This window comes from Callorhinus ursinus, unplaced genomic scaffold, assembly GCF_003265705.2.
Source record: "Callorhinus ursinus isolate GAN/ISIS: 27379988/994484 unplaced genomic scaffold, GSC_fseal_2.0 scaffold51, whole genome shotgun sequence".
In the NCBI taxonomy this organism is placed as follows: domain Eukaryota; kingdom Metazoa; phylum Chordata; class Mammalia; order Carnivora; family Otariidae; genus Callorhinus; species Callorhinus ursinus.
Genome location: NW_027397113.1, coordinates 6,330,501 through 6,355,784, shown reverse-complemented (window position 1 = coordinate 6,355,784; position 25,284 = coordinate 6,330,501). Strand labels below are relative to the sequence as shown.

At 56.5% G+C, this 25,284-nt stretch overlaps 1 protein-coding gene across 13 annotated transcripts in view; it reads right to left on the bottom strand.

The window, feature by feature from the left end:
* Positions 1-21,430, bottom strand: part of NRXN2 (neurexin 2) — a 98,202-nt gene extending 76,772 nt beyond the window's left edge. For 7 of the 13 annotated variants that reach the window (XM_073883518.1, XM_025879285.2, XM_073883520.1 and 4 more), the window contains exons 1-4: positions 20,695-21,430; positions 9,932-9,949; positions 5,086-5,115; positions 2,720-2,791 (exon numbers count right to left, since the gene is read on the bottom strand). In XM_073883518.1, coding sequence (XP_073739619.1) covers positions 2,720-2,791; positions 5,086-5,115; positions 9,932-9,949; positions 20,695-21,430 — 856 coding nt within the window. Of the gene's footprint in view, positions 1-2,719; positions 2,792-5,085; positions 5,116-9,931; positions 9,950-10,323; positions 10,395-20,017; positions 20,105-20,694 lie in introns of those variants that run through there. The other 6 variants (XM_073883521.1, XM_073883524.1, XM_073883525.1 and 3 more) reach the window with 6 other exon arrangements.
* Positions 21,431-25,284: the final 3,854 nt, after the last annotated feature.

Below are 25,284 nucleotides of genomic sequence, written 5' to 3'. Positions count from 1 at the left end.
ACAGTCAAACAGAAAGAAAGAATAAAGCAATCACGTGAAGAAGCGATGGGGCCAGAACAAAAGAGACCAGAGAGGAGGGCCAGGGGCTGGACCACAGCTGCCAAGGTGAAATGAAGAAACACGGCCATTCCTCGATTCCTCTAGGCCCTGCCTCGGATCTCCTAGGAGAGGAGGCAAAGCCAGCCATGGAGTCGGAGGAGTCTACGCGTTCTCCAATTGCACCAGCGACCCGGATAGGCCCAGAGATGGACAGGGGCTTGGAGCAGCCAGACAGGGTGGGAAAGAATTGGAAGAGAGGAACAGAATGGAGGTGAGCAAATGTGAACAAGACAACCCAAAGATGGTGGGAAGGACAGAGACAGACCCCGAATGGGGACGAGGGCAGCAGGACCTCAAGGGATTGATGGGGGCCTCTGTGGCCATAAGGATGCCCACCCAGGGTGTTCAGGGGGCCGCAAACCAGACCTGGGAGGAGCCAGACCCAAAGCACCAAGGGGCGCTGCCACCCACCATTGCGCACAGACCCCCCGGGACTACAACTCCCCGCAGGGCTTGAGCAACAATCTCAGCTCCTGGTGCCCACCCCCCACCCCACCCCCGCACAGGAAAGGGGGTCAGGGCTGATTCTTGTTCACCTCCCGTGGTCAGGGAGTGGGGAGCCCCACAAGTGTCCCCAGTCAAGCTGAATGTGGCTAGAGACCAGTTGTCACAGAGCCGTGAGGGACAGAGCAGTGGCCTCCTTTCTGGGCCCAGCTCAAAGCCCTCCACTGGGAAGGTCTCCAGCCCTCCGTCGCCCCTCCCTACTCTCAAGCACTCCAGCTGTCTGTTCTGCTCATTTGGCACTTACTGCCTAGTAACATCTTGTACTGCTCCCTGGAGAGGAAGTGTGGTGTGAGAAAGAAGACCTGACCTTGACCAAGAGGCAAATCTCTAAGCCCCAGCTTTCTCCGCTGGACAAAGGGGCTGACCGTTGACCTACCTCACAGGTTGCTGTGCCATCTGGAAGGAGAACAGATGGGATGGAGCTTTGTAAACTGTAAACCATGCCACTAATAAATGACTCTCGCACTGGTGTGTAACTGTGTGTGTGTGTGTGTGTGTGTGTGTGTACGTGTGGCCTCTCTCTCTAAATGAATGAATAAATTAACTCCTCTTGGACCAAGTCTGCACTTTTCATACACTTTGCACGGACCACGCTTTCTTGTAGTTATTTGTTAGAATGTCAATGAGCCCCTTGAGAACAGAGACCATTCACCCATATAAAATAAAGTTGCCAAGGGCGCCTGGGTGGCTCAGTCATTAAGTGTCTGCCTTCGGCTCAGGTCATGATCCCAGGGTCCTGGGATCGAGCCCCGTGTCGGGCTCCCTGCTCGGCGGGAAGCCTCCTTCTCCCTCTCCCACTCCCCCTGCTTGTGTTCCCTCTCTCGCTGTGTCTCTCTCTGTCAAATAAATAAATAAAATCTTTAAAATAAAGTTGCCAAGCACATGCCCACATTGGTGCCAGGAGCTGTGTAAAGCACTGGGGGTGTACAAATGACAACACCCCACCCCTGCCCTCAGGGAGCTCGGTCTTGGGGGAGGAGGAGGCAAACAGGGGAGTGACAGTAACGATGCAGGATAACGGCGGTGAGGGATAAAATCGACGCGTAGACAAAGGCGACAGTGAGCAGCGTATGGGTTTGCTTGCAGAGTTCAGGGGAGACTTCCAGGGTAGAGGGCCTGGCCGCTTTCTCAAGAGTGGGCTGAGAGAGACACCGAATAGTTGGGAAGAAGGCAGGGACGGCGGAAGGCCAAGCCAACAGCCCAGCACGTACGAGGGAGCAAAGACGGGACTCGGGACGCAGTAGCCCCAGAGCTTGGCACCCACTGAGCTCCTTGAGGGTTGCCAAACTGCCCCCCTGAACTCCTTAGGAAAGAGATTCTCTTTTTGTTTTGTTTTTTGTTTTTTTATTTTTTTTTTAAGATTTTATTTATTTATTCGACAGAGAGGGAGACATCAAGAGAGGGCACACAAGCAGGGGGAACGGGAGAGGGAGAAGCAGGCTTCCCGCGGAGCAGGCAGCCCGATGCGGGGCTCGATCCCAGGACCCTGGGATCATGACCTGAGCCGAAGGCAGACGCTTAACCGACTGAGCCACCCAGGCGCCCCGGAAAGAGATTCTCTTAAGAGAAGCAGCCTGAGTGCAGAAAAAGTCACTGAGAACCTACAGAGGCCTGAGACAGACCGAAAGCCAGCTGCGGGGGCTCAGGCAAGTGTCAGTTTCCCCATCTGTAAACCCAGGGCAACGAGGCCTTCCACAAAGGGTGGTGAAGACTCATTTAGGGGAGGCATACCTATCATAAAGGCCTCATCTCCTACCCAGAATCCCCCGGGGCTGCTGGTACCCGGCATAGCAGGCTTCCAGAATTTGATGGTTAAATGGGGAAGGTACCCTGCTTCCCAGATACTTTCTAAGGACAGGCCTGAACATCTGCCACCAAAAGTCATCTGTGTTCTAGAAAAAGGTCATTAGGACAACTGGGATTTGGGAAAGAAATGGAGGTTTGTGGCCCTTCACACCAGGGTAGGTCCCAGGGATGCAGGCCCGGCAGTCTCCATGGACCTCGGAGGGGGGACAAAGGGGCACACCTCTGTTGACTCAGCTGCCCCCCCCAAGGAAGTGCATTTAGCCTGCAAGGGGTGAGGGCTGGGCTCTCTGGGGACTGTGGGGTCACTGACCTTTTGTTGGCTGGTGCACATCGCCGGCTCCTCCTCTCCCGGCCCCCCCCTCGGAGAACAGTAAGGACCCTACTGGAGAAGCAGAATTGGGGAGTCAGGCACAGGGGGCTACCCAGCCAGTCCCACCCCAGCCTTGAGGTGATGGAAGGCCCTCTCCAGGGTAGAGGTCCTGCTTGGAGGTACAGGTGGGGCACAGGGGCGCTCTTCCGGGGGCTCACTTGCTTCGGGGCCTCTGGGGAAGGAGCCAGATGACAAACCCAACAGGCCTACAGACCCCGTGAGACTCAAGCCACCAACTTCTGCCCTCAGCCCAGGGGTGGGGAGACTGCGGGGAGGAGCAGGGGGCTCCCTGCTGGTTCAGGAGCTCCTTCTTCCCAAGAACATGCAAATAGGCCAGCCCTGGGGACCTGCAGGCCCCTAAGCTTCTACTTCCAGATTCTCAGCTCACTCTCCTCCCCACTCTGCATCTTCTCGCACCTTCTCTGCAGGGCGGGAGTTCATGCTTTTCAACTTCTCCAAAAGCCTGACACAGGCACCCCTCCTCCCAGACCTTCCTGATTCACACACCAAAGGCCTCCTCTTGTGTTCTTGGCCTGTCCCCAAGGCAAACCTGATTCTCCATCTACACCTGGTTCACTCAGTAGTGAGTGTTCTTACTGTCACCTCTGTTCCCTGCTTTGCCAGTTAGATCAGATCATGGGGCTTCCCAGGGCCAGGGCCATGGTTTGTGTCTGTTCTTTGCGCCTTCAGCAGGGCTGTGCATACCAAGAGAGAGGTTCTGCCTGACTGGAGCTCGTCATGTATGTGGGGAAGGCCTTTCTCAGGGCTGACTTCCCACTTCCCACCTCCCCCCACCCCACCCCCCACACACAGCTCATCAACCCTCCGGCCTCCTCTCCAAAGCCCCCACAGACACATGTTATCGCACTGGCTTCCAGGCTGGCTTGAGCTCTCCACACCCCCCACCCCCGACAGTGACTCGTGCACCCAGCGCCTGGCTCCCGGGCCCCCACACCTATTGCTAGACCCCACAGGATGGCTTGAGAATGGAGTTTAAACGTCCATGCCTGGGCCCTTATTCCACCTCAATCCCAAATCCCCACCAGTACAGCTAGAATCACACCTGAGCTGTGGACCTTTCAGGGGAGGGGGAAGCGGGGCTCTGGGTCCTTTGGGTCTTCATCTATGACAAAGGTGTGCCACCACCAACACCCCCAGAACCAGGCATTGAGAGGCAAGAAGGAGGTGAGTGAACCAACCCTGTCCTGCACCCCCTCAGAACGCCTCCTTTCCCCCCAGTTTTTGCCATGATTTCACATCCCTGGAAGAAGCCCAGGGCCCTACCTTCCCAGACCTAAATCCATCCCAAATTCCAGGTCTGCGTCTCTCCCCACAGCCCAGTCTTCGTCCCCTAGGCCTCTCCTGCCTACAGGCTAAAGACCCCCCCTCTACTGACAATGAGCCCCGACAGAGGACTGCCCTGGGCTTGGGGAGCAGTGCCTAAGGGTCCAGAATAGCTGAGCTCAAGAGTCAGGGATGGGGAGGCCAGGGAGAGCTCAGCGCTGGGGTGGGATCACAGTCAGGATCCCTGGGCTGTCAGGTCTGCTCAACACCGGGCTTTTAAAGATGGTAGGGACTTGGTTGAAGGGAGGCTAAAAATAGAGAAGCAGCCCCAATGGTACCACCGACTAAAGGCCATATAATCACTAACGAGTCACCTCATCTCTCTGGGCCTGAATGTCCTCATCTGTCAAACAGGGTCAAGAGATGTTGGTGAGGGCGGACGGTGGGACAGCTGTGCAAAGGGGGCATCCTGCACCCCAATCCCCTGCCTCTCCCTGCTTCGCTGCCGCTGTGGACAGAGGGGACACCCCGCAGCAGCAGGGGGAGGGTGGCGAGGCTGCCTAGAAGCCTCTTCCTCCAGCCCATGCTTTCCTCTTTGTACTTGGGTCCACAGAAAAGAAAGAATGATCAGAATGAGTGGAAGGAAATAAAACACCACCATGAGAAGGGGAAAAGAAGATACACTACCAGGAAAACGCAAAAGGGTGACTTGGAGACAGCGGCAGGAGTTGCAACATCTCTTGATGTCAGAAACCAAGGTGACATGAGCGCGGATGGAGCGCGGCAGGGAGGGCGGGGGAGGGAGAGCACAGATGGGGGGGCCGGCCCCGCCCCCGCCCCAGCACCCCAGTCCCAGAACACGGAGAGACGACAGAGGCAGCGGGCAGGAAGGGCAGGAAGGGCAGGAAGGCAGTGGGACAGGTGGAGGCAGGGAGAGGGGGCAGGGAGAGGAACAGAAAATCCAGTCGCAGGTTGGGGGCAATCCAATCCAATCCAGTCCAAACCAGCACTTCACACCATACCTTCGCTGTTTAACGTCAGGTGAGCCGGACCTTGGAAAGGGGAAGGGGAGAAAGAAAGAAAGGGGAAAAAAAAAAAAAAAAGGAGAAAAGAGAAAGAAAAGGGGAAAGAAACAAAGAAAACACGAGTCATCAAAATCAGCCAGAGAGAGGGGAGAAAAAAGCTTTTGCTGCCACAATTTAAAAACCCTTTTTAACTTGTGACAGGCATCGAGGGGAAAGCCCCCAGCCCCGGAAGCTGAGGAGAGGGGCCCCCGATGCCAGAAACAGGGAGGAGGGCGCGAGGGGGGGACAGAGAGAAAGAGAGAGAGAGAGAGTGAGAAAGGGAGGACCAGGGCGGTGAGGGGTACAGGCAGAACCAGAGGAAGGGTGGGGGCGGGGAGTCACTGCAAGGGGGGAGAGGAGATTTTGGTTTCTTTTTTTTTCTTCTTGCCGGAAAAAAAAAAAGGAAAAGGAGGAGAAGCATGAGGCTGGGAGGGCTGCTTTTTCCTTTTTCTTTTTTTCTTTTTTTTTTTTTCTTCCGGGAGGCGGAGAGAAAAAAAAAAACAGTCAACGAGAAAAAACGGTTCGGATGGAGGAGAAAAATAAAACACGACACAAAAATCAAAGCCACCTGGAGAGAGAGAGAGTGTCCTGTTAGCGCAGGAGTAAGTGGCAGGGGGGACCTCCGACCCCACTCCCCACCCCTCGCCCTCACCCCTGTGAGGCTGGCAGAGAAGGTGGAGGGGGGTGTGCGGGGCCTGGGCCTAGAAGGAATCTCCCACCAAAGTGGGCTTTGGAAAGGCATCTGTCCAGCCCCAGTCCTTCCAGCTGCCCACCTCCCCAACAACCTCCATTCGGATTGCCGAGCTCCTGGATTCTATGAGGAAAGCGGGGCTCTCGGGAGGACAAAGTTAGAGCAGAAGCAGAAAGGAGGCCGGGAAATGCTGGAGCAGAGATCCTGAGCTTGGATCCTTCCAGAGGGAGGACGAGGAGACTAGGGCCCACACTCTGGGAGAGCAAGAACCAAAGAGGACGGCCAAGGCCCGTGGGCAGGAGGTCTGGCTCTCTGAGAGGTCAGAGGTTCTCTACGGACCCCCTTTCTCTGGTCTGGCCCTCTCTGAGATGAGCCAAAAGCTGAATTTTGAAAATGGAGAACAGAAGTCCTATCTCCAAGACTCAGGGCATGATGGGCTGAGATTTTTTTTCCAGGGTTACCTCGGCCCCTTGAAAAAGCCTCGTCAGCCCTGAGCCGGGCCTTCCTAAACCTTAGGGGGAAAGACTCTGGCCCAATGGACCAGCACCCTAGTTCCCAGAGAACACCAGCCACAGAAAGCCTTCCCCCAGAGAGGCTGGCAGCACCAGGTCCCCAGCAAAGCTGAGGCCCCCAGGGCTCCCTGACAATGACCAGCCAGGCCCTCCCTCCCCCGCCACCCTGCATCCCAGGTCTCTAGCCAAAGGGGTGGGCAAGGAACAGCCCCTGGAAACCATCCCAGTGCCGTGGCAATGAGAGGGTGGCCCTAGGGACAAAAGACCAGGCCAGAGTGGGATTATCAAGGTAAAGGACTCCAGGTGCCTCTGAGACAAAGCAGAGGCCAGGATGCCTGTGCTCCGGGAGGTCAGGAAGGGAGTGGCCAGGGGCCAAAGGCCTGGACCCTGTGCAAGATGTGGGGCAGCGGTTCACCTCGCCCCCTACTCCTCTCCTGGGGGAAAGGCATGCGTCTCCCCCCACCTCTGTGTCTCAGGCCGGTTGGGGGAGGGGACGGCAGCTGCATCAGGATCGAACAGCTCTTGGGAAGACAAAGGTTTTATCCACAAAACAGGGGAGGACCAAGCATTTGGACTGAATCTTACTCTTTGCTCTGAATGCCCCCCACAAACTTTCCCCCAAGGTCTACTACCAGCATCTTCTTCCAAACCCCCTAAATCCAGGAGGCAGACCTAGAGCCCTAAACCTTCACCTAACTCTTCCAGGCAGAAATAGCCTCGCCTGTAGTCTCCAGCCTTGGAAATCCAGGCCCAGGAGCTGGCGGCCCTAGGACTGGCGCTCTGTCCCCCACAGGCCTGTGCAGCTGCGTGGGGTAGGGACGGAGCCAAATCTCTCCCCTCGCAGACCCTTCCACTGCCCAGCTCCCAGGCAGCCTCATTAGCATGCGGCACTCTCCCTCTGTCACCACGGCAACCAGCTGCTCAGCGCCCTCAGGCGTGACAGCACCAGCCATCTTGGTGACAGGGAGGTCCATTCCCTGCCCTGTCTACCCATGGCTCAGGCCAGCCTGGCCTGCGGTGTACCCCCTAAAGCCTACGCCCCCCCCACGCCCCACCCCCATCCCCCGGGCCTGAAATCTCTGCTCCTTCCTTGTGCCCAACCAGCCTGGGGAAGCCCTCCGCACGTCCACCTGTGGCATCGGCCCCTCCTTCCCACCCCCTGGAGAAGAGGTTGGCAGTGACGGATGGCATTACCAAGGGTCCTTTCCTCGGGCACTTTATCTGGCTGCTTCTGGGTCTTCTCTCCCTGCTACAAGAGGCTAGGGAGAAAGGAGGAGGTGCAACCAGAATCCCCAAAAGGAGATGTTGTCAGGGGCTAGGGAGCAGGATGGCCGGGTTCCTGGGAGAAAGCTAGGCCTGAGGCACAGCGTTGAGGGTCGGGCAAAGAGGGTGAAGGCGGCACAGAGGACTCCAAGACCTCAACTGCAGAGTCCAGAGCATTGTGCCACAGAGGAGGCCCCAGCCCCACCCGCCCCGAAACCACCCCCAGTCTCAGTCCCTGCCCTTCTACCAGAAGCCCAAAAGGACCAGCACCGAAAGAAGGAAGTTGGTGACAGGAGACAAGATTGACAGGCACACAAGCAGACACGTCACAGAGAGAGACGCACAGATGCGTCACACCCCTGGGTGTGTTACACACACGCACCAACATACAGGCACAGGCACTGCCCCCTCCAAACCAGCAGGCTACCGCGCCACCCCCAAGAAATGGCTCAGCGGCGTCCAGAGGGGCTCATTCCCCACGTGTCCCCAAGCCCGGCTTCCCTTCTTGTCCCCGGCTACCCTGCTTGCTTGGGAAGGCACTGATGGACCCTCTCCTCTCCCCTCCTGGCTCAGCCACCTCTCCCCGACAGCCCTCCTGCTTTCTTCTGTGGCCTGGCTCTTTCCCCTCCCTGAGTTCTCTCCTTTCTGTCCTTCCCTCCACTTCTTCTTCCTGCCTCTACTTACCCCCCTCCTTCCTCCCATCTCTCTGCTCCCTTCTGCCTCGCCACAAGCCTCTCTCCCTTCAGGCCCATTCCCCTCCCCTCCCCCTCCCTCCATCTCTCCCTTTGCTCCAGAGGAGACATGACATCAAGAGCAAGTAAAAGTCACATCAGCACTAAATCTTATCTCCAGCCCTCAGAAGGCTGCGTCCATGCAGACACACAGACTCTCTCACGCACACAGAGGTAAACACTGACATACAGAGATGCAGACACAGATGTAGGCGCTCCTACAGAGGCACACCGAGATGTGGGCCACGCCACAGAAGACATGAGGACAGACGTGCACACACCGCCACACGCGCTCAGGCACAAGCCCACAAGCTTGGAGGTACAGACGTGCACAAAGGCACACGGACACAACCGAGCAGCAGAGCCTGAGGAACACGTGTGCACACAGATACACACTCTCTCTCTCTCTCTCTCTCTCACACACTGAAGGCACCCAAGGAGAAGAGACATCAGTAAGAGACAAGCCAAACCATGGACACCACAAGGAAAATTGGATTCCAGCCAAAAGCCCTCCCCTTCTTTCTCATCCAGGACTCCCCCACCCTGGGTGCTGTCCCCTGCCCCTCTCAGGCCCGGGCCCGGGGAGCAGCCAGCCTAGACTTGCTGCATCCCTCCCACTCCTACCCTCTTCTTGCTTCTCCAGGAAAAGAACACGGGACAGGTTTGGGGATGGTATCCCACCTCCCACCCACCTTGCTGCCTGCCTTCTGCCCGGTGGCCGCATGAGCTCCCCTGCAGCCCAGCCTCCATGCCTGGACCAGCCCACCGAGTCTTCCCAGCTTTCCCATCTCCCCCATCTCGTCCAGCCCCAGAGAAGGAAAAGGAGCAGGGCACACCAAAGCAAGAGGGGAAGGTTCAGAGAATGACAGGAGCCCAGAGAGAGCCTGGGGAAAGACAGAGACAGAAAAAGGTCCAGAGACAGAGCCCTGGAGAAAAAGAAAGGTAAAGACAGAAACGAGAGAGAGAGAGAAAAGGCAGACGAAACAGAAGACAGGGAAGGAATGGACAGAGGGACTCCAAAGAGAGGCAGGTTCCTGCCCTAGTGCTGGCCCTCGGCCAGGGCCCAAAGAAGAAGCAGACGGCCCCTACCTCCCAGCGCACGTGTCAGTCAGAGCAGAGAAGTTGCCACCCACCTACACCCAAGGACCCGGGGACACGGCCCCCCCACCCTCTGCCTGTATCCTTCAGACCCAGAGCAGAGTCACCCAAGCAGCCCCCAGCCCCCGGCTGCATGGCCCTCTTAAGCTCCCTCCACTGGGCTGGGCCAAAGGGTGTCTCCTCACGCACTTCTGGGCACTTCAGATCCTCCAACCCCATCCCTTCGCCCTCACTCCGGTCTCCTCCCTAAAGAAGAAGACGTGCTGGGCGGCAGACTGGCCCGTGGAAAGGCCTGCCCTCTGCCCGCCAGTTCTCTCCAGCAAACCAATAAGGAGGGAACAGGCGAGAGGTGAGGCCAAGAGAGCCAAGAGGACCCCCAGACATCCTTCCCCTAGGGGGCCCCCAAGCACGGGCAGGAGAGGGAGCCCTTAGGTGGCCAACGACACCCCCTCACACAGGACCCTGTGGCGATTGATCTACCACCCCAATGACAAAAAAGCATCACTCACCTTCCATGGGGTGCTCCTCTGCAGGCCAGCAAGTTCAGGAAAGGGCAAGGCAGAGAGAGAGAAGAAAGGAGGGCTGGTTAGTGCACGTACCAAGGACAGGTTCCCAGGGGGGTGAGGAGTTCAAGGTCCCTGAGCCCACCCAGGCCGGGCGGCCACCTGAGGCAAGGCCACACGCACAGGGTCACACAGTCCAGGAGCCCCCCCGCCCCGTCTCATGTTACATTTCAGGAAACTGAGGCCCGGGGCAGGGAAGTGACCCTCAAGGTCACATGGAGAATGGGAGGCAAAGCCCGGAGTGGCAGGCAGGCAGGGTTGCCTCTCCCAGGCACGCTCCTCCCCTGCGTTCCACGGTGCCTCGGAGACAGATGGGGACACGCTCACACAGGGCTTACCCGAGACACACTCACACTCGGTGACACACTGACACACATAGGCACTCAGCGATCCGGAGACACATGTCATCTCTCACGCAACCCACACTCGAAGCTTTTGCACACACAGACGCAACCACCGCCCCCTCCCGGCCCCAGGGGAGAAAAGCCGTCCAAATGCGGTCAGGTCAGAAAGCACAGTTCTGCCTCAAAGTGCCATGTGACTCGCATCCCATCCCAGTCACTTGACCTTTCTGAGCCACCAGTCCCTCCTCTGTAAAAATGAGACAGGCAGACTCGAATGTTTCCCAGGCCCCTGTGGCTCTGGTTCTGTGGTTCTAGGACAAGCAGTTGGGGGAGGTGGAGCACCGCCCCCCCAGCTGCAGGGGCCACACTGGGGCCACCCCTAAGTCCCGCCACAGCCTTTCGGTAGCCAGCCCTCCCCTAGGCGGGGCTCGGCCTGGGCCTCGGTCTTGACCTCAGTGGGTCTTGACCCCAGTGGGTCAAGAGAGAATGGAGACAGTTCCTTCAAAGAAGCTACAACAACCCAAGCAGGCCAGACTCTGGTCTGCCCTGGGAGAGGACCGGGTCACCCCCTTCCCCAAACATTTCTCACACGCCCACCTACTGGGAGACTTTAGAGGAAGCAAACAAGGGGGGCAGAGAAACAGCGCAACCTACAAACGCACAGACCCAATGGGGAAACACGCACACGCATGCACACGCACATGGGCCTGCAGGCCCCAGGATACACACATATACACACAAACAGCCGTTCGGCACACACTCATGCCCGCATGCACGCACTGTCTCTACCTCCAGCATCATTTTGTGTTATTTACTCAGGGGCTCTTAGGGGGTTAGCTCTACTCCAGAAACACACACACTGTCATTTATCAGACCTTATCCCACCTCCTTCATACACACACACAGGCTGAATGCAGAATCAATACCCACACAGTGATCTAATACCTAATATTAGATGCATACACCACCACCACACCCCACTCTCCCTCGGGTGGCTGAAGACTCCTGCCCTGTGATGAACATAGCCCCCTTTCTTTCTGTCTGTCGACCATCTATCTGCATTTCACGCAAGCCTTTACCTATCAGCTGCATCCCCCAAAGCTGTGTCTACAAGGATGTTCTTAAATAAACTGAATCGCATTGCATTTAGGGCAGGGGTTGCTATGCGGACTAGAAAGGGGCCCTCAGGAAAACCCCTGGGCTCTCTCGAGGAGCCTCACGTCAGGACCTCTTTGGCCCCAGTGTGCAAAGGCCCTGGTCAGTCAGCACAATCATCTCTCCAGCACCTGTACAAACAAACAGGCATGGTGATTTCTAAATAATCCAACATGGCTGGTATTTCAAAAAGTATTCCCACCTGCCACAAACGCGGGCCACGCTATCTATACTCAGGAAGGTGCAACAAGCAAGCTTGATTTGCTGGCTGCATGAGCCTTCCCTCTCCTGGCTTCCGAGACACAGCTCCTAGAGACTCATTGACCTCTCCTTCTCTGCTGCTCTTTGCTTTCTGCTGATTCACCTGTGTCCCAAACCTGCCATCACGGACCCCTCCAGGCTCGGTCCTATGCCCTCCACACTCCTTCCTTCTCCGTGCCCTCCTTTGGTGATAGCTCACTTCCGTGGCTTAAGGACTCCCCGACCGTGGGGCACCTGGGTGGCTCAGTCGTTGAGCGTCTGCCTTGGGCTCAGGTCATGATCCCAGGGTCCTGGGATCGAGCCCCGCATCGGGCTCCCTGCTCAGCAAGAAGCCTGCTTCTCCCTCTCCCACTCCCCCTGCTTGTGTTCCCTCTCTCGCTGTGTCTCTCTGTGTCAAATAAATAAATAAAATCTTAAAAAAAAAAAAGGACTCCCCGACCTGTGTTTGTAGACTGAACCTCTTCCCTTCCCCGGGTACCAGTTGTGTATCCCCATCTGGCTGCTCAGCAATTACTCGGACAGCTTCCCTGACATCCAAACTCCACCACTAAAGCCATGCTAATCTCAACCCCCGCAACCAAGGGCCCATTGCCCTGCATTGGGCAAGGGCACTGCTTTCAACCCACACTTCTTGAGCACCCACGAGGTACCCCCCACTCTGCCAGGCTCGAGATGCCTTTGGTTAGCCAAGTGGCCAGCACCCTACCGACCCTCAATAGGCGTCTCACGCATGACCCCTCCCAGCAACATCATGAGCTTGGTGGTATTACCTACTTCCTGTGGGCAGGGAAGGAAACTTGCCCAGCAGCACAAAATCACCACTAGACTTTGACCACGCCCCCACCCTTCACCTCTGGTTTTTCTGCAACAGCCTCCTCCTGGTTGTTCTCCCTGCCCATCCCCAACCAAGCTCTCTTGGCACAGGTGCCAGATATACGTGACAAAATACTACTGTGATCAACACACACGCACTCACACAAATTTGGCCATGCCTCCCTCCAACCTCCTTTCCTGCAACAATCCAGGCTCCAGCCACACCCAACTGCTGTCCATTTCCCTAATGACCCACATTTCTGCAAATACCGTTCCCTTGGCTTGAAACACCTTTCCCTATTTCCACTCCTCCCACCCTCAGCTCCCTAAGAAAGCCAGCTCTTGTTTTAAGATCAGGCCAGTATACCTCTGTTTGTGTTCCCAACTGGCCTCCCAGGCAGGGCTAGCCGCCCCTCCTCTGTGCCCGCTCTCAATATGCACATTGTATCCTCATTTCGCTTTATTGTATCTCCAACGCGAATTGCATTTCCATGTCTGCTTCCTGGCTGGACTGTGTGATATCCAAGAGCAAGGACAATGTCTCATTCATCTCTACCTCCAGCTGCCTGCACAGTTCCTGGCTCAGAAAAAGGCATGCCTATGTTTGTTGAATGAATAATCAAAAACACTTCTCACATACTGAGTACTTCGAGGGTGCCTGGCTCTTTCCATGCATTGTTTCCATCCCTTGCAACTACTACCTTGTCAATGGATGCTGCCATCACTCTCTTGTAGAGATGGGGAAACTAAGCCTCATAAAGTGGGAGAAACTTGTCCTGTGTCACACTGCCGGTGAGGGACAGAGTCAAAATCTGAACCCAAATCTGTCTGGCTTTAAAACGTCCCATGGCCTGCATTCTTGGCCAGAAGTCAAGAATTTTAGAAGCTGACCTGACTCTATAGTTCTGATCTTATCTCCCCCAAAGCACAACCATGTTGGTCTCCTCACCCGTCCGCCCCCCGCAACACACACACACACCCGACTCACATCTCCTAGACAGCGAGTTTAGGCTGTTTTCCTGGAGGGAAAGCCCCGCCTGTTCCTTCCACAAATCTCACTTAGCCCTCATTCAAGATCTAGCCAAGTCCCACGTCCTCCTTGCAGCCTTCTCTGACCACCAGGGTTAATGATCATAGTCGCCTTTATTGATCATTTAGAATAGTGCCTGGCCCATTGTAAAGGATTTCCACATAACTCATTGAGTCCTTGCAACAACATTTTAAACTCCATGTTGCAGAGTAGGACATTGAAGAACAAAATGATTAAGTAAATTGCCCAAGTTGACACACAGCAAGTCACAAACTCAGATTGGACCCCGGGCAGCCCTTGCTCTTAACCACGCTGCCGTTTGAGGCTTTCCTTGTGAGTATCTGTCTCATCTCTGGGTTCTCACACCAGCCACTCCCTGAACTGCTCTCTTGAGCCCAGAGCCACCTCTCTCGCAGCAGAATTTTTGTCAGGACCACAGGTATCGGATGTTACAGCTGACAGAGTGGTGCCACATACATGACCTCATTTACTCAACTTTCACACACAGAGGTCTTATCTGCCCCACCAGCGGGGCCCCACATCAGGCTCCCTGCTCCGCGGGAAGCCTGCTTCTCCCTCTCCCACTCCCCCTGCTTGTGTTCCCTCTCTCGCTGTGTCTCTCTCTGTCAAATAAATAAATAAAATCTTAAAAAAAAATAAAATAAAAACTGTTATCTCCTCATAGGAGAACCTCTCAGACCTTACCCAGAACCCACATACTGGTGGCGACCCACAACCCAACACGCTTGGGAATGCTGATTTCCAAGTTCGCCAACAGAGAGGAGAGGCCGGGGGGAGAGATGTGGGCTGCCACCTAACAACTCGTCCTAAGGACAGAGGTGGAAAAACTCATGAAAAGCTAATAGAAGAACTCCAAATACAGCAGTCAGGCATCATTTCAGGCAGGGACAAATCTCAGTGAAGGAACCACTGTGTGACAGCAGTCCAATACCTAAGGGGAATCACGACATCCTGAGTCATCCAGAAAAGGTTAAATCACTTTCAAAATATTATGCTTAGGGAGGCAGAGAGGTGTGCAACATATCTCAGAAAGATTTCCATCTGAAATGCTTTCAGTGTTGGTGAGCTGTGTATTTTAATGGGATAACGCTCCACTTTCCAGGGCGAGTTTCTCCCCAAGGGCTCTGGAAGACAGAGATTTTACTGACCAATTTCCACTGCCCTCTCCCGGTGCTGGGACAGCTGGCTGGCAGACAAAGGAACACCCTCATGGCACACTGGCTGAAGGGAGAGGTTGTGACCCGAAGAACTGGGGCTGGCTACTGGCTTCTGATGAAACGCTGTCCCTAAACACCCCAATAAACCACATGCAAGTAATGCACGGACACAGCTGACCGACTGCCTGAGCTTTGGGAGGCAGCATGGACAAAGGTGGGGGACAACCGGCCCCGGAGTCAGCTCGGGGTTCAGATCCCAGCTCTTCCACCTCAGGTGGTGGCATGAGGATGAAATGAGAGAAAACGTCCAAGGCACAGCAAACGCTCACTAGCTGGGAGGCCCCAGGCTCTCCGCCCTTGACTGTGTGATCTGGTCTCTTTTTGTTCTCACTGCTCCTTCGCTATGTCTGAGGCCACTCCTCTCCAACTGTGGGCTCCTCTGAAGTCTCTTCACCTTCTCCTTGGCCACTTCATCCAATTCCAGAGCTTCAAATATTCTCTCTCCACACACGCCCCCTGGAGCACCCAGGTCTCCATCCCCAGCCTCGCCTTCAGTGCAAAGCTCTGGTCTTGCATTTCCAACAGCCTGGGCGCCTCTGTCTAAGAACACCAAGGGACACCACATTTCAACACATGCATGATCTGTGGCCCAATACTGCTCCCCTCCCACCGCCCTCCATTTCCCTTCACCCCTCTGCTGCCATGGCCCGCCACCACCGTCCTTCCACACCAACCTGAAACCTCATCACCTCTGCCTCCTCGCTGCCCACCTCTCCCCTACGCAACAGGCAGAGTCCTAGGGCTTCCATTCCAGCATCAGCTCCCGAGTAGCTGCTTCTCCTGCTGTGACAAAGGACACCACCCTTCCTCGCCACTCCCAAAGACCAGCAAGATTCAGGGCCTCAAAATCTCTCTTGTGAACTATCTCCTAAGTGGTTTCTCCACTGCATAACTCTGCTGCCCATAATCCTTCTACACCAGACACCTGGCTTCTGATACATAGCTCTTATTATTCATATATCTGCTCAAAATTCCTCTGTGGCTACATTTGCCAATACTCAGGACAGAGCATCCAATAAATGTTGGTTGAATGATTTAAGTCAAAACTCCAAGAGCTGGCTTCAACCTACTTCTCCTGCATTAGATTCCACTAGTTGCCTTATATTCTTGGCGTCCCCTATGGACAGGACATACATGTCCCTCCCTCCCATGCCTTTGCTCTTACCAGTGCCTGTGCAGTGGCCTCCTCAGACCATGCTTATTCATCCATGGGCAGGGTCAATCTTCAATAGCATGCCTTTTATTATCAATCCCCCCTCAACTTGTAAAACTATCCCTTCCTCAAAACACCAATAGCACTCTGCTGGTAATAGTAACTACCATCTACTCACCACTTATTATGTACCAGACATTCATTTAATTCCCACAACAGACCTGTGAGACAAGCATGCTTATCCCCATTTACAGGTAAGGAAAAATTCGTCTGAAGCTTAGGCACCCACCTGATGGCACGGGCCTAGTGAGTGCAGAAGTCAGATTGAAACACAGACCTGAGACTCTGGAGTCTGGGGTCTGATCACTAAGCTGCACTGCCTTGCTACATCTCTGGGTATATACCACACCATTTTTAAAAAAGATTTTATTTATTTACTTGTCCGAGAGAGAGAGAGAGAGCACGCACAAGCTGGGGGAGCAGCAGAGGGAGAGGGAGAAGCAGGCTCCCCGCTGAGCAGGGAGCCCAATGTGGGGTTCAATCCCAGGACCCTGAGATCATGAACTGGTCTGAAGGCAGATGCTTAACCGACTGAGCCACCCAGGTGTCCCTGTACCATACGATTTTGTGTCTTGTTCTTTTGCTGGTGTTTATTGAGCATTGTCTATGTGCCAGACGCTATTCTAAGCATTTGACACAAATTAGCTGATTTAGCTCCCATAACAACTCCGTAAGGTAGGTACTATTATTGCCCCCATTTTCCAGAAAAGGAAACCAGGATGGAGAGAGCTGAAGTCCAAGGTCACTGCCCAGGCAGCCCGTCTGCAGAATCTGTGCTCTTTACCATGGACTGGACTGCTTTTTTATCTGCTTCCCCGATTAAACAGTCAATGCCCAGAGCAGCATCTTATTCATTTCTGACCCCTCTTCAGCCCTCAACACGAGGCCTCGCACAAAGGAGGCCTTGAAAACTACTTACTGAATTCAATCACCAACGAACCTAAGAAACATACGTATGAATAACATGCATCTAACTCCCTGCCTACTAGCTTCATACTCCTCTCCCAAGCTAGGTGTACCCCTACCACTCCATCCTATACATCTGTGCCCCCATTCCACTCAAGGTCTCCTACACACACCTGCACACCCTCTCCCCTGATCACTTTTCAGCCCTTTATCCTCACACGTGAGGGACAGGATGAGTTCCCATGCAAGTCACTGTGGACTCCATCCCCGCTTGGGCAGATAATCAGCACTGGGTACACCCACTCAGTTACTCATACTTAGCTCTCTCTTCAGTTACCTGTGGCCAGACTCTCCACACCCTCGCCCACCGCCGTCCCAGAGGAAAAAGAAGCATATTTCCTAACAGGGAGGTTCTCAGTCAATGGGTAGGCCCAGACCCAGGAAGGCCTGGGGGGGATTCCAAAGCATCCACAAATCCATATGCACACCAGATACTGAAGGCACATTGATATGTCTTGCCTATAAGGCTAAAAAACTTTTTTCTAATGTATATTTGACTAGCCACAATGGCAAAGGTAACATCGAAGTCATCTAAAAGCTTTCCTGAATTCATAGTAGCTTTGTGTTGTCCCTTTTCACAACGGACAGATATAAAAATAACTCCTATTTGGAAAGGGTACTATGAATTACTGACTTTTTTAAATGCCCACAATCTCAAAAAAAGTTGAGGCTCACTCAAAGCAGATAATAATGAAATGACAGTAACTTCGGGGGGAAACCTGCGGACTCTGGCCCTCAGATCTGTCTCAGGGATGAGGAGCCAGGCCTATTCCCCTTAAAGTTTTCCTCCTCAACCCACACACCCAAGGGTGGGGCTGCATTCCTCTCCTCCTCGGCTGCAGAGAATGTATGAGAAGTGTAATGAGCATAGGATACTACCAAAGCTGCCCAGGAAATAGGAACAAATATAAGGAGAGGGAATGAGGTCATGGGGTGGGGAGAGGGAGGCAAATGAGTAGGGCTGTCACTGTGCCTGTCACCTCCAGATACGATCAGTGTTTACAACCCCGTGCCCACCCACAGCACATATCTGAAAATATACGCATATTTTCATATACACACACAGCCTTACCCAAGCCTCTATTCTCCCAAATACTTATTAACATCTCTTAATTCATTCTACAAATTTTATCAAACACCCACTAAGTGCCTGGTACTATATTAGGTACAAGGAATACAGAAAGGAATATCTCTGCCCTTTTTTTTTTAAAAGATTTTGTTTATTTATTTGACAGAGAGACACCGCGAGAGAGGGAACACAAGCAGGGGGAGTGGGAGAGGGAGAAGCAGGCTTCCCACCGAGCAGGAAGCCCGATGCGGGACTCGATCCCAGGACCCTGAGATCATGACCTGAGCCGAAGGCAGACGCTTAACAACTGAGCCACCCAGGTGCCCCCATCTCTGCCCTTTTATCAGACAAAGCACCACCTCTCCCTCAACAGCTACCAACACAAACACACACATACACACAGAGGCAATCCTGCCCCAACAACTGTCTGACACCCACCTAATAGCCCCTTTCCCTCTTCTTCATGAATCATACACACACACACACACACACACACACACACGCACAATGGGTCAGATAAGGAACCGTCTCTCCTAGCTCCAACAGAGCTAACATAAACTTTCACCTCACACATCCAACACACGCATATGATACACAAACTGTCCCTCCCACACACAGGTACTCCAACACATCTCAGACACACAACCACACAACCCGTATTCAGAAGCATACACCTTATGTGGCTCACTGGGAGCCTCTGGCCAATAAATCCTTTCAGGGAATGGACACAAGGGTCTGGTTGACCAATGTGCTGCTGGCTGCATTTTTCATACACTCAGGCCCAATTCTGCCAGTAAGCCCATGGACCAGCTACTATAACCTCTCCGAAGCTCAGATTCCCTTTCCATCAAGTTAGAAGGGTGGTTCATCCTATTTTCTTAGAAAGGCTTGGAGGGGAAAGGTCATAGAGATCAGAGAATCAAGTTCAAAGTCATGGGAAGAAAAATTCCTTATGGAGTTCCAGTGTCTTACTGAGGTCTCACATTAAGACACATGCACGCGGGTACCTACATATGAGCACACGCCCTTACACTTGTATACTATTCACTCCCTTAAGCACTGCACTCCCATCTGTAAACACGACTCTATTCAAGCAGACCATTCACACATAATGCACACAGTGCCAGACTCACAGCCTCTGCGTGCAGGCAAACACACACAGACACACACTTTCACAGTTTAGGGAGCACCTGAACTCCTTGGAGAAAAGGTGAGAAGGTGTCAGGTTAACTTAATACACCCAGTTCCTGAAGATATGTCCCACAACCTTGTACAAATAACCCCACAAAAGCAATCCAAACACGTTCCTTAAGGATTCCTCTACCACAACTGCAGATACACAGTCAAAATACCGTGCATCCCAAACCCAGGGCCACAACTGCAGACTCGGCTCCTCCCATGGCTGTCCACATGCTGGCAGCCGGGAGGACACCCATCCCCAAAGCGGTCCTAGGGCCGCACTAGTCTGAGGGCACACACATGCACACGCACACACTCCCCAAGAGACTCTACCTCTCGGGGGAGGGGGCAGGCACACACACAGCAGCTGGGTGGCCCACAGCTTCTAGGGGTCTGGGGCAGAGGAAAGCACGCCTGCCGCCACAGACCAGGGTCGAAGGAGATGCCCACCCTCGCCCCCAAACTGACGGGGAACGTCTCCCCGCCCCCCGCCAGACCAAGGTGCCTTCAAGCCCCTCCTTTCCCGTCCCCCTGAACCACAGCCCGCAGGGACCGGGGTCTGGCGCCACCCGCGCGACCTCTCCCCTCGTTTCACTCAGCTCCGCCTCTGGAAGCTGGGGAGCTGGTGGAAGCTCTCCCTCCCTGAAACCTCCCTTTCCAGGCACAACCTTGCCATCCCCACTTTCCTTCCCCTGCCCTCGCTGCGTGCCCTTCTCCTCACGCCCAGGGCAGGGCCCCTTCCTCCCGTCGTGCCCCGGTCTCACCAGCCATACTTCCCGCGCTTCCCTCTCACAAACTCTCAGATCGCCTCCCGCAGCTGGGAGCACCTGCTCCGCCCGCCTCCGCCCGCTGCGCGCCCGCCTCGCAGGCCCCGCCCACCCCGGCCCCACCCGCAGCCCCCGCCCCCTGGGCAGACCCCTCCCACTCCCGGCCCTGCACACCGCCTGGCCTTCCAGGCCGCACACACCGTCAGGACTCCTCCCAGGCCCCAGACTTGGCGCCCGCATAGTCCCCGCCCACATGAGCCGACCCCGCACAGATCGAGTCCGCACACTCCCTCACACACCCCCTCACACGCCCGACCCACAGGCCCTCAAGCGCCGGGACCCTCGTCCTCCCGCCAGCCCCTCGCCGGACCAGACGATACAGTACTACCCTCAGGTCGCCCCGCACAGGCCAAGTCCACACAGGTCACTGGCTAGCCACGCGCCCCCTCTCCTCGGGACAGGCGTCCTCACCCGCCCCTCGCAAGGACACGCCTCACGACCCTCGCGTGCTGGTGCACGCTCTCACACGGCCTCGCGCCCGAGCCCGCGGGCCACCGGCTCCCCCTCAGGCCGCGACCCCGGGACCCGGCGCAGGCAGCCCCTCACTCCCGAGCCCAGGCGCCCAGCGGCGGCTCCCCACCCCCACCCACCCACCCCCGCCACCCCGGGCTCACCTTCGCTGCAGAACTTGCCGCCGAAGCCCGTGTGGCTGCAGTCGCAGCCCACCTCGCCGGGGGCCAGCACGGTGCAGAGGCCGCCGTTGGCACAGGGGTTGCGCGCGGGCGCGCACAGTGGGTCGGCGGCGGCGCCGCGCAGGCCCTGGCTGCCCAGGAGCGCCGGGGGCCGCTCGCCCAGCTTCAGGTTGGCCAGAAGGCCGCGGAAGGGCGGCTCGTACTTGACGGTGCTGAGTGTGAGCGCCGAGAGTCGCACGTCGGGCGGGATGCCGCCCACGAACAGGTCGCTGGCCACTTGCATCTCACGCCGCTTCGAGCGCACCTCGGCCGCGCGGGCCTCGCCGTCCACCGCCAGCGCCGTGCGGCGCGCATCGCGGGTCAGCAGCACCATGTGCCAGCGGTCGTCGGCCACCGGCGTGTCCAGCTGCAGCGTGGCCGGCTCGGCGCACGAGAGCGTGAAGCGCAGCCGCAGGCGCCCGTCCACCAGCAGCAGCTCCAGGAAGTCGCAGTCGCCACCGTCGTCCAGGTAGAGCAGCAGCGCGCGCGTGGCGTTGGTGCGCAGGCTGAAGCTGAGCTCGCCGCTGCTCGCCGCGCCCGCCCAGCGCGCGTAGCGAGCCCACTGCCCGGGGCCGCCGCCGAACTCCAGGCTGCCCGCGCCCGCCGCCAGCGCCAGCAGCAGCAGCAGCAGCAACCGCGGCGACGGCGACGGCGGCCGCCACGGGCTCCCGGCCGCCATGCCTCCGGCGGCCCCGGCCCCGCCCGGCCCCCGGCCCCGCTCAGGCTTCAGAGCCGCGGGCGCATGGGGCGGGGAGGGGGCCGGGCGCCCCCCGCGCCGAGCGGGGCTCCCTCGCCGGCTCACAGTGCCATGGGCCCGGCCGTGGGGCGAGGCGCAGAGGCCCAGGTACCGGCTTCCCCGGGCGGCGGCGGCGGCGGAGGCGCCCCTCCCCCGCTGCGGGCTCCGACGAAAGATGGGGGAGGGATGCCTGCGGGGAAACAGAGAGGAAAGGGTTAATGAGGGATTCGGAGGAGGGGAGAGGGTTAAGGAGGGGATCATCGGTGCTGACTCCCCCGTCACACCAGGAGGCACCCAGTTGTTCCCCTTTAGGACTTGAGGAGCCGGCCCTGACCCGGAGAGGGTCCCAGAGCAAGAGACACCAGCACGGACGGTAGGACTGGGGGCCCAGCACTTGCAGAGAGATAGCACTCATTAGGGTAGTTATTAATTTGAGATGTGGGCGGGTGGGAGTAGCATCTTAAAGTTCGGTAGGAGCCCAACCGGGGCGCCCTCACCCTCGTGCCTCCCCCCCCCCCGCGTCAGGACCAGGGCCAGCTCCTGTGGGTGAGGCCTGGAGACTCTCCACCAGCTGGTGACCCAGCCCCTTCCTCTCTGAGCCACGCAACCTGTGTGTGATGCTCCCGCCACCAGCCAGCTAGTCGCCGCTCTCTCATCAGCTCCTGATGCTGGATAATGAAGTTGCTAAATAATTCATTGGGATTAATTAAATGCCAATTCGTCAATGGGATCACTGGGCAGCCTGGCTGAGAAGGGGGCAAGGGAGAGAAGCCAGCTAGGACCCAGGCATTCAGGCCCCAAACCCTCTCCATCCATGCAAGGACACTCATCTCCAAGTCCCCCTAAACAACACTCACCCCTCCCTGGGCCCCAACCCCACTGCTCACTGGAAGGCCAGATCCTTCCTAAACTTAAATGTCTGTTACCCTCAACCTCCAATTCCCAGTCCTCACCCTCAGTCCTGGCCCAATACCTGGGTTCTCTTCACCCTTCAGTTCCACCCCCTCCCCATCCAGGGCTGGGGGAGCCACCAGGAGGCAGGCAGGCTTATTTACATAAAATTGCCTTTCTGAAATGATTACCCTTGTAACGGGCTGTCAGAGAGCAATTTATACCCCACACCGGGGAGGGGAATTTGCATCTCGTTAAACTCCGAGTCGTAATTATTTATATCCAACAACCCTCCTGAATATTGCATTGATTTTATTTTGGGGAGGGAGGAAGGGAAGGAGGTGGGGAGAACCCTGGAGAGAAGCAGGGAGGGGCCAAAGTTTAGGAAGAGACAGGGAAAGATTGAAGTTGTTGGGGGGGGAGGTGGAGCACAGGAAAAGTGACAGAGACAGAAGAGTAATGGAGGAGAAAGGTGGCCTGGCGGGGAGAAGAGGAAAGAGACGATAGAGAAAATTAATCCAAACGGCATTTGTCAAAGCCCTGGATGCTGGGCATTTTTACAAATGGCATTTTACTTAATCACTCTGAGAAGTCCTGCTGTTCCCATTAAGCACTGGGGAAGCCCTCATAGAAAGTCTAGGGACTTGCCCAAGGTCACACAGCCCATCAGCAGGGAACTGGGACTTAGATCCACAGGTGTCAGACTCCAGTCTCTCCACAAAGGATACAAAGGGTAGGGCAGACACAGGTGTAGCTCAGGGCAGTGGGAACCAAAAGGAGAGAAGAGGCGAGAGAGGTCGGAGGGGTACAGTTCCTTTCTACGTGGGAGAAAGCTGGGGTATGAAGGGAGAGAGAGAAAGCTAGGGGCCCCCTAAAAAAAACACAGCAGGGGAGTGAGAAGAGTTGAAGGAAGGCAGGGATGGTTAGGGTGACATGTGTGCCGAAGGAAGAAGGGCCAGAGAAGGTCCCAGGAGAACAGCGGGAGAGTTTGGGGAGCCATCTCCAAGAGACCCTCAAAGCCCAGTTCTCAGGTCCTTCCATCTGGCTTCTTCTGACTGTTGCCCCCCCCCCCCCAACCCCCCCCTCCCAGGCCCACAGGCATCAATGGGGACTCAAGTGTCCTGCCTCACTGCCCCTCCAAGGGCTGCCCCTTCCTGAACAGGGGACAGAGCAGGCAGACAGCCCCCTCTCCCTCCAAACACTGTCCGGGTTATATATAGCTTTACCACTGCCTCTCCTCATTGGGTAATGGAGATAATTAACATGCGCGGGCTAATTAGCCAATCAAATTAAATGCAGCACCTGCTCCCAGGCTGATTGACGCCCTTACCCCCACACACATGCACCCCCACCCCAGCCCAGGGCAGGGGAGGGGGACCCTCAGGCTTGGGGGAGGGAAAGGCCAAGCCCCCTCTTCTCCAGAAGGGGCAGGGAGACCCCCAGTGGAGGCACAGGCCGGAAGACCAGAAAAGTGACGTCCTTCCTCCCTCCCCGACTGGGGTCTCAGTCTCCGACTGGCCCAGCCTCTCTTTGCCTCTCTCCCAAACCCCACCCCCACCTCTGGACACATTTTGGGGAGGGAATTAATTAGCTATCGATTTCCACTAGCAGAGGGAATAGGATTTTGTGCTGCTGTCCACTCACCCCTCAGCTCAGGAGAGGGAGGGGATTAGTTCTCCTGCCCCACCCCGAACCCAATCCCTCTGTCATACTCACATCCCCCACCCTGGAGGGAGCCGGCAGAGGGCTTCTTACTGAAAAAGCCTCGGGGCTGGGTCTCCCTTGTTCGGGAGGCTGGCAGAGCACAGATCAAGTGAAGGTTGGTGAGGAGGCCTCCAGAGGCTGGGAGGTAGATGCCTGGGTCCTAGGAGCCAGAAGGAATTTACCTGGAGGCCAGTGGGCGTGGGGGAGGCAAAGTGCGTGAGAGTCCAGGAGCGGATGACTCCACAGGGCGGTGTGTGTGCCAAGCTGTGGAGGGAGAGTGTGGGAAGGGAACGGGTACTAGGCTGGGAGGCAGCTGTGGGGGCAGAGACTGGGCTTGTGCGGTGTCTCGGGGGAGGGGCGAGGGCAGGGTCTGGGAACCAGGGCCCCTCAAGGCTCATTACTCATTCTCCCCACAGCCCACAGCTCCGCAGCCCAGGCCAGCCTGGCTCGGTGCCGAGCACAGGGGCTGCCGGCCTGGCCAGGAGGAAGCCCCAACCCTCCCCCAGTCCTCTCTCCAGGGACCCAGAGACCCTTGGGGCAGCTGCAGGCTTGTGAGACAGAGATGGCCTCAAGAAGACTGTGTGCTAAGTGGACACCTGGGTCCCTTCCACCCCACCCCACCCCACCCCACAGTTCCCCGGGAAACCTGCTGCTCTTCCCCTCCCCAGGACTAAGCTTCTGCTGACCCAGCCTCCAGCCCACCCTTCCTCCCAGGACGCAGGGGGTTCCTGCGAACCTAGGACCCACTAACCTTCCTCTACTCCTGGCACACAGCTCTCCGGGCTCAATCTCCTTGCCATGGGCCAGGCCCATTGCCTTGCACAACTACATCAAGTAAATGGTTCCCCTGGAGTTGTACACTGGAAGCCCCCTACCCCCACCGTCCAGGCACTGCTTCCCAAGACCCACTCTTCTTCTCCAGTGCCCACTGTCAGTGCAGGGACACTGGCCAGAGCAGCCTCGGGATATCCTGTCTGCTGACTGACAGCCACTCCTGGTCCCCCGACCACTGTTCCTGGGGGACCTGACCTCTCCCATGTTCCCCAGGACTCTGCACCCAGTCAGCCTCCTAGCGCCTCCTACCCGCAGATGGCCTCTGTAACTTGGAGCCAATGGGGAGGGGAGCCGCATGGGGAGGGGGTGTGGGGTGACTCGTCTACTCTGAGGATCTGGCCTACTCTCTCGCCCACTGAGCCCTCTCC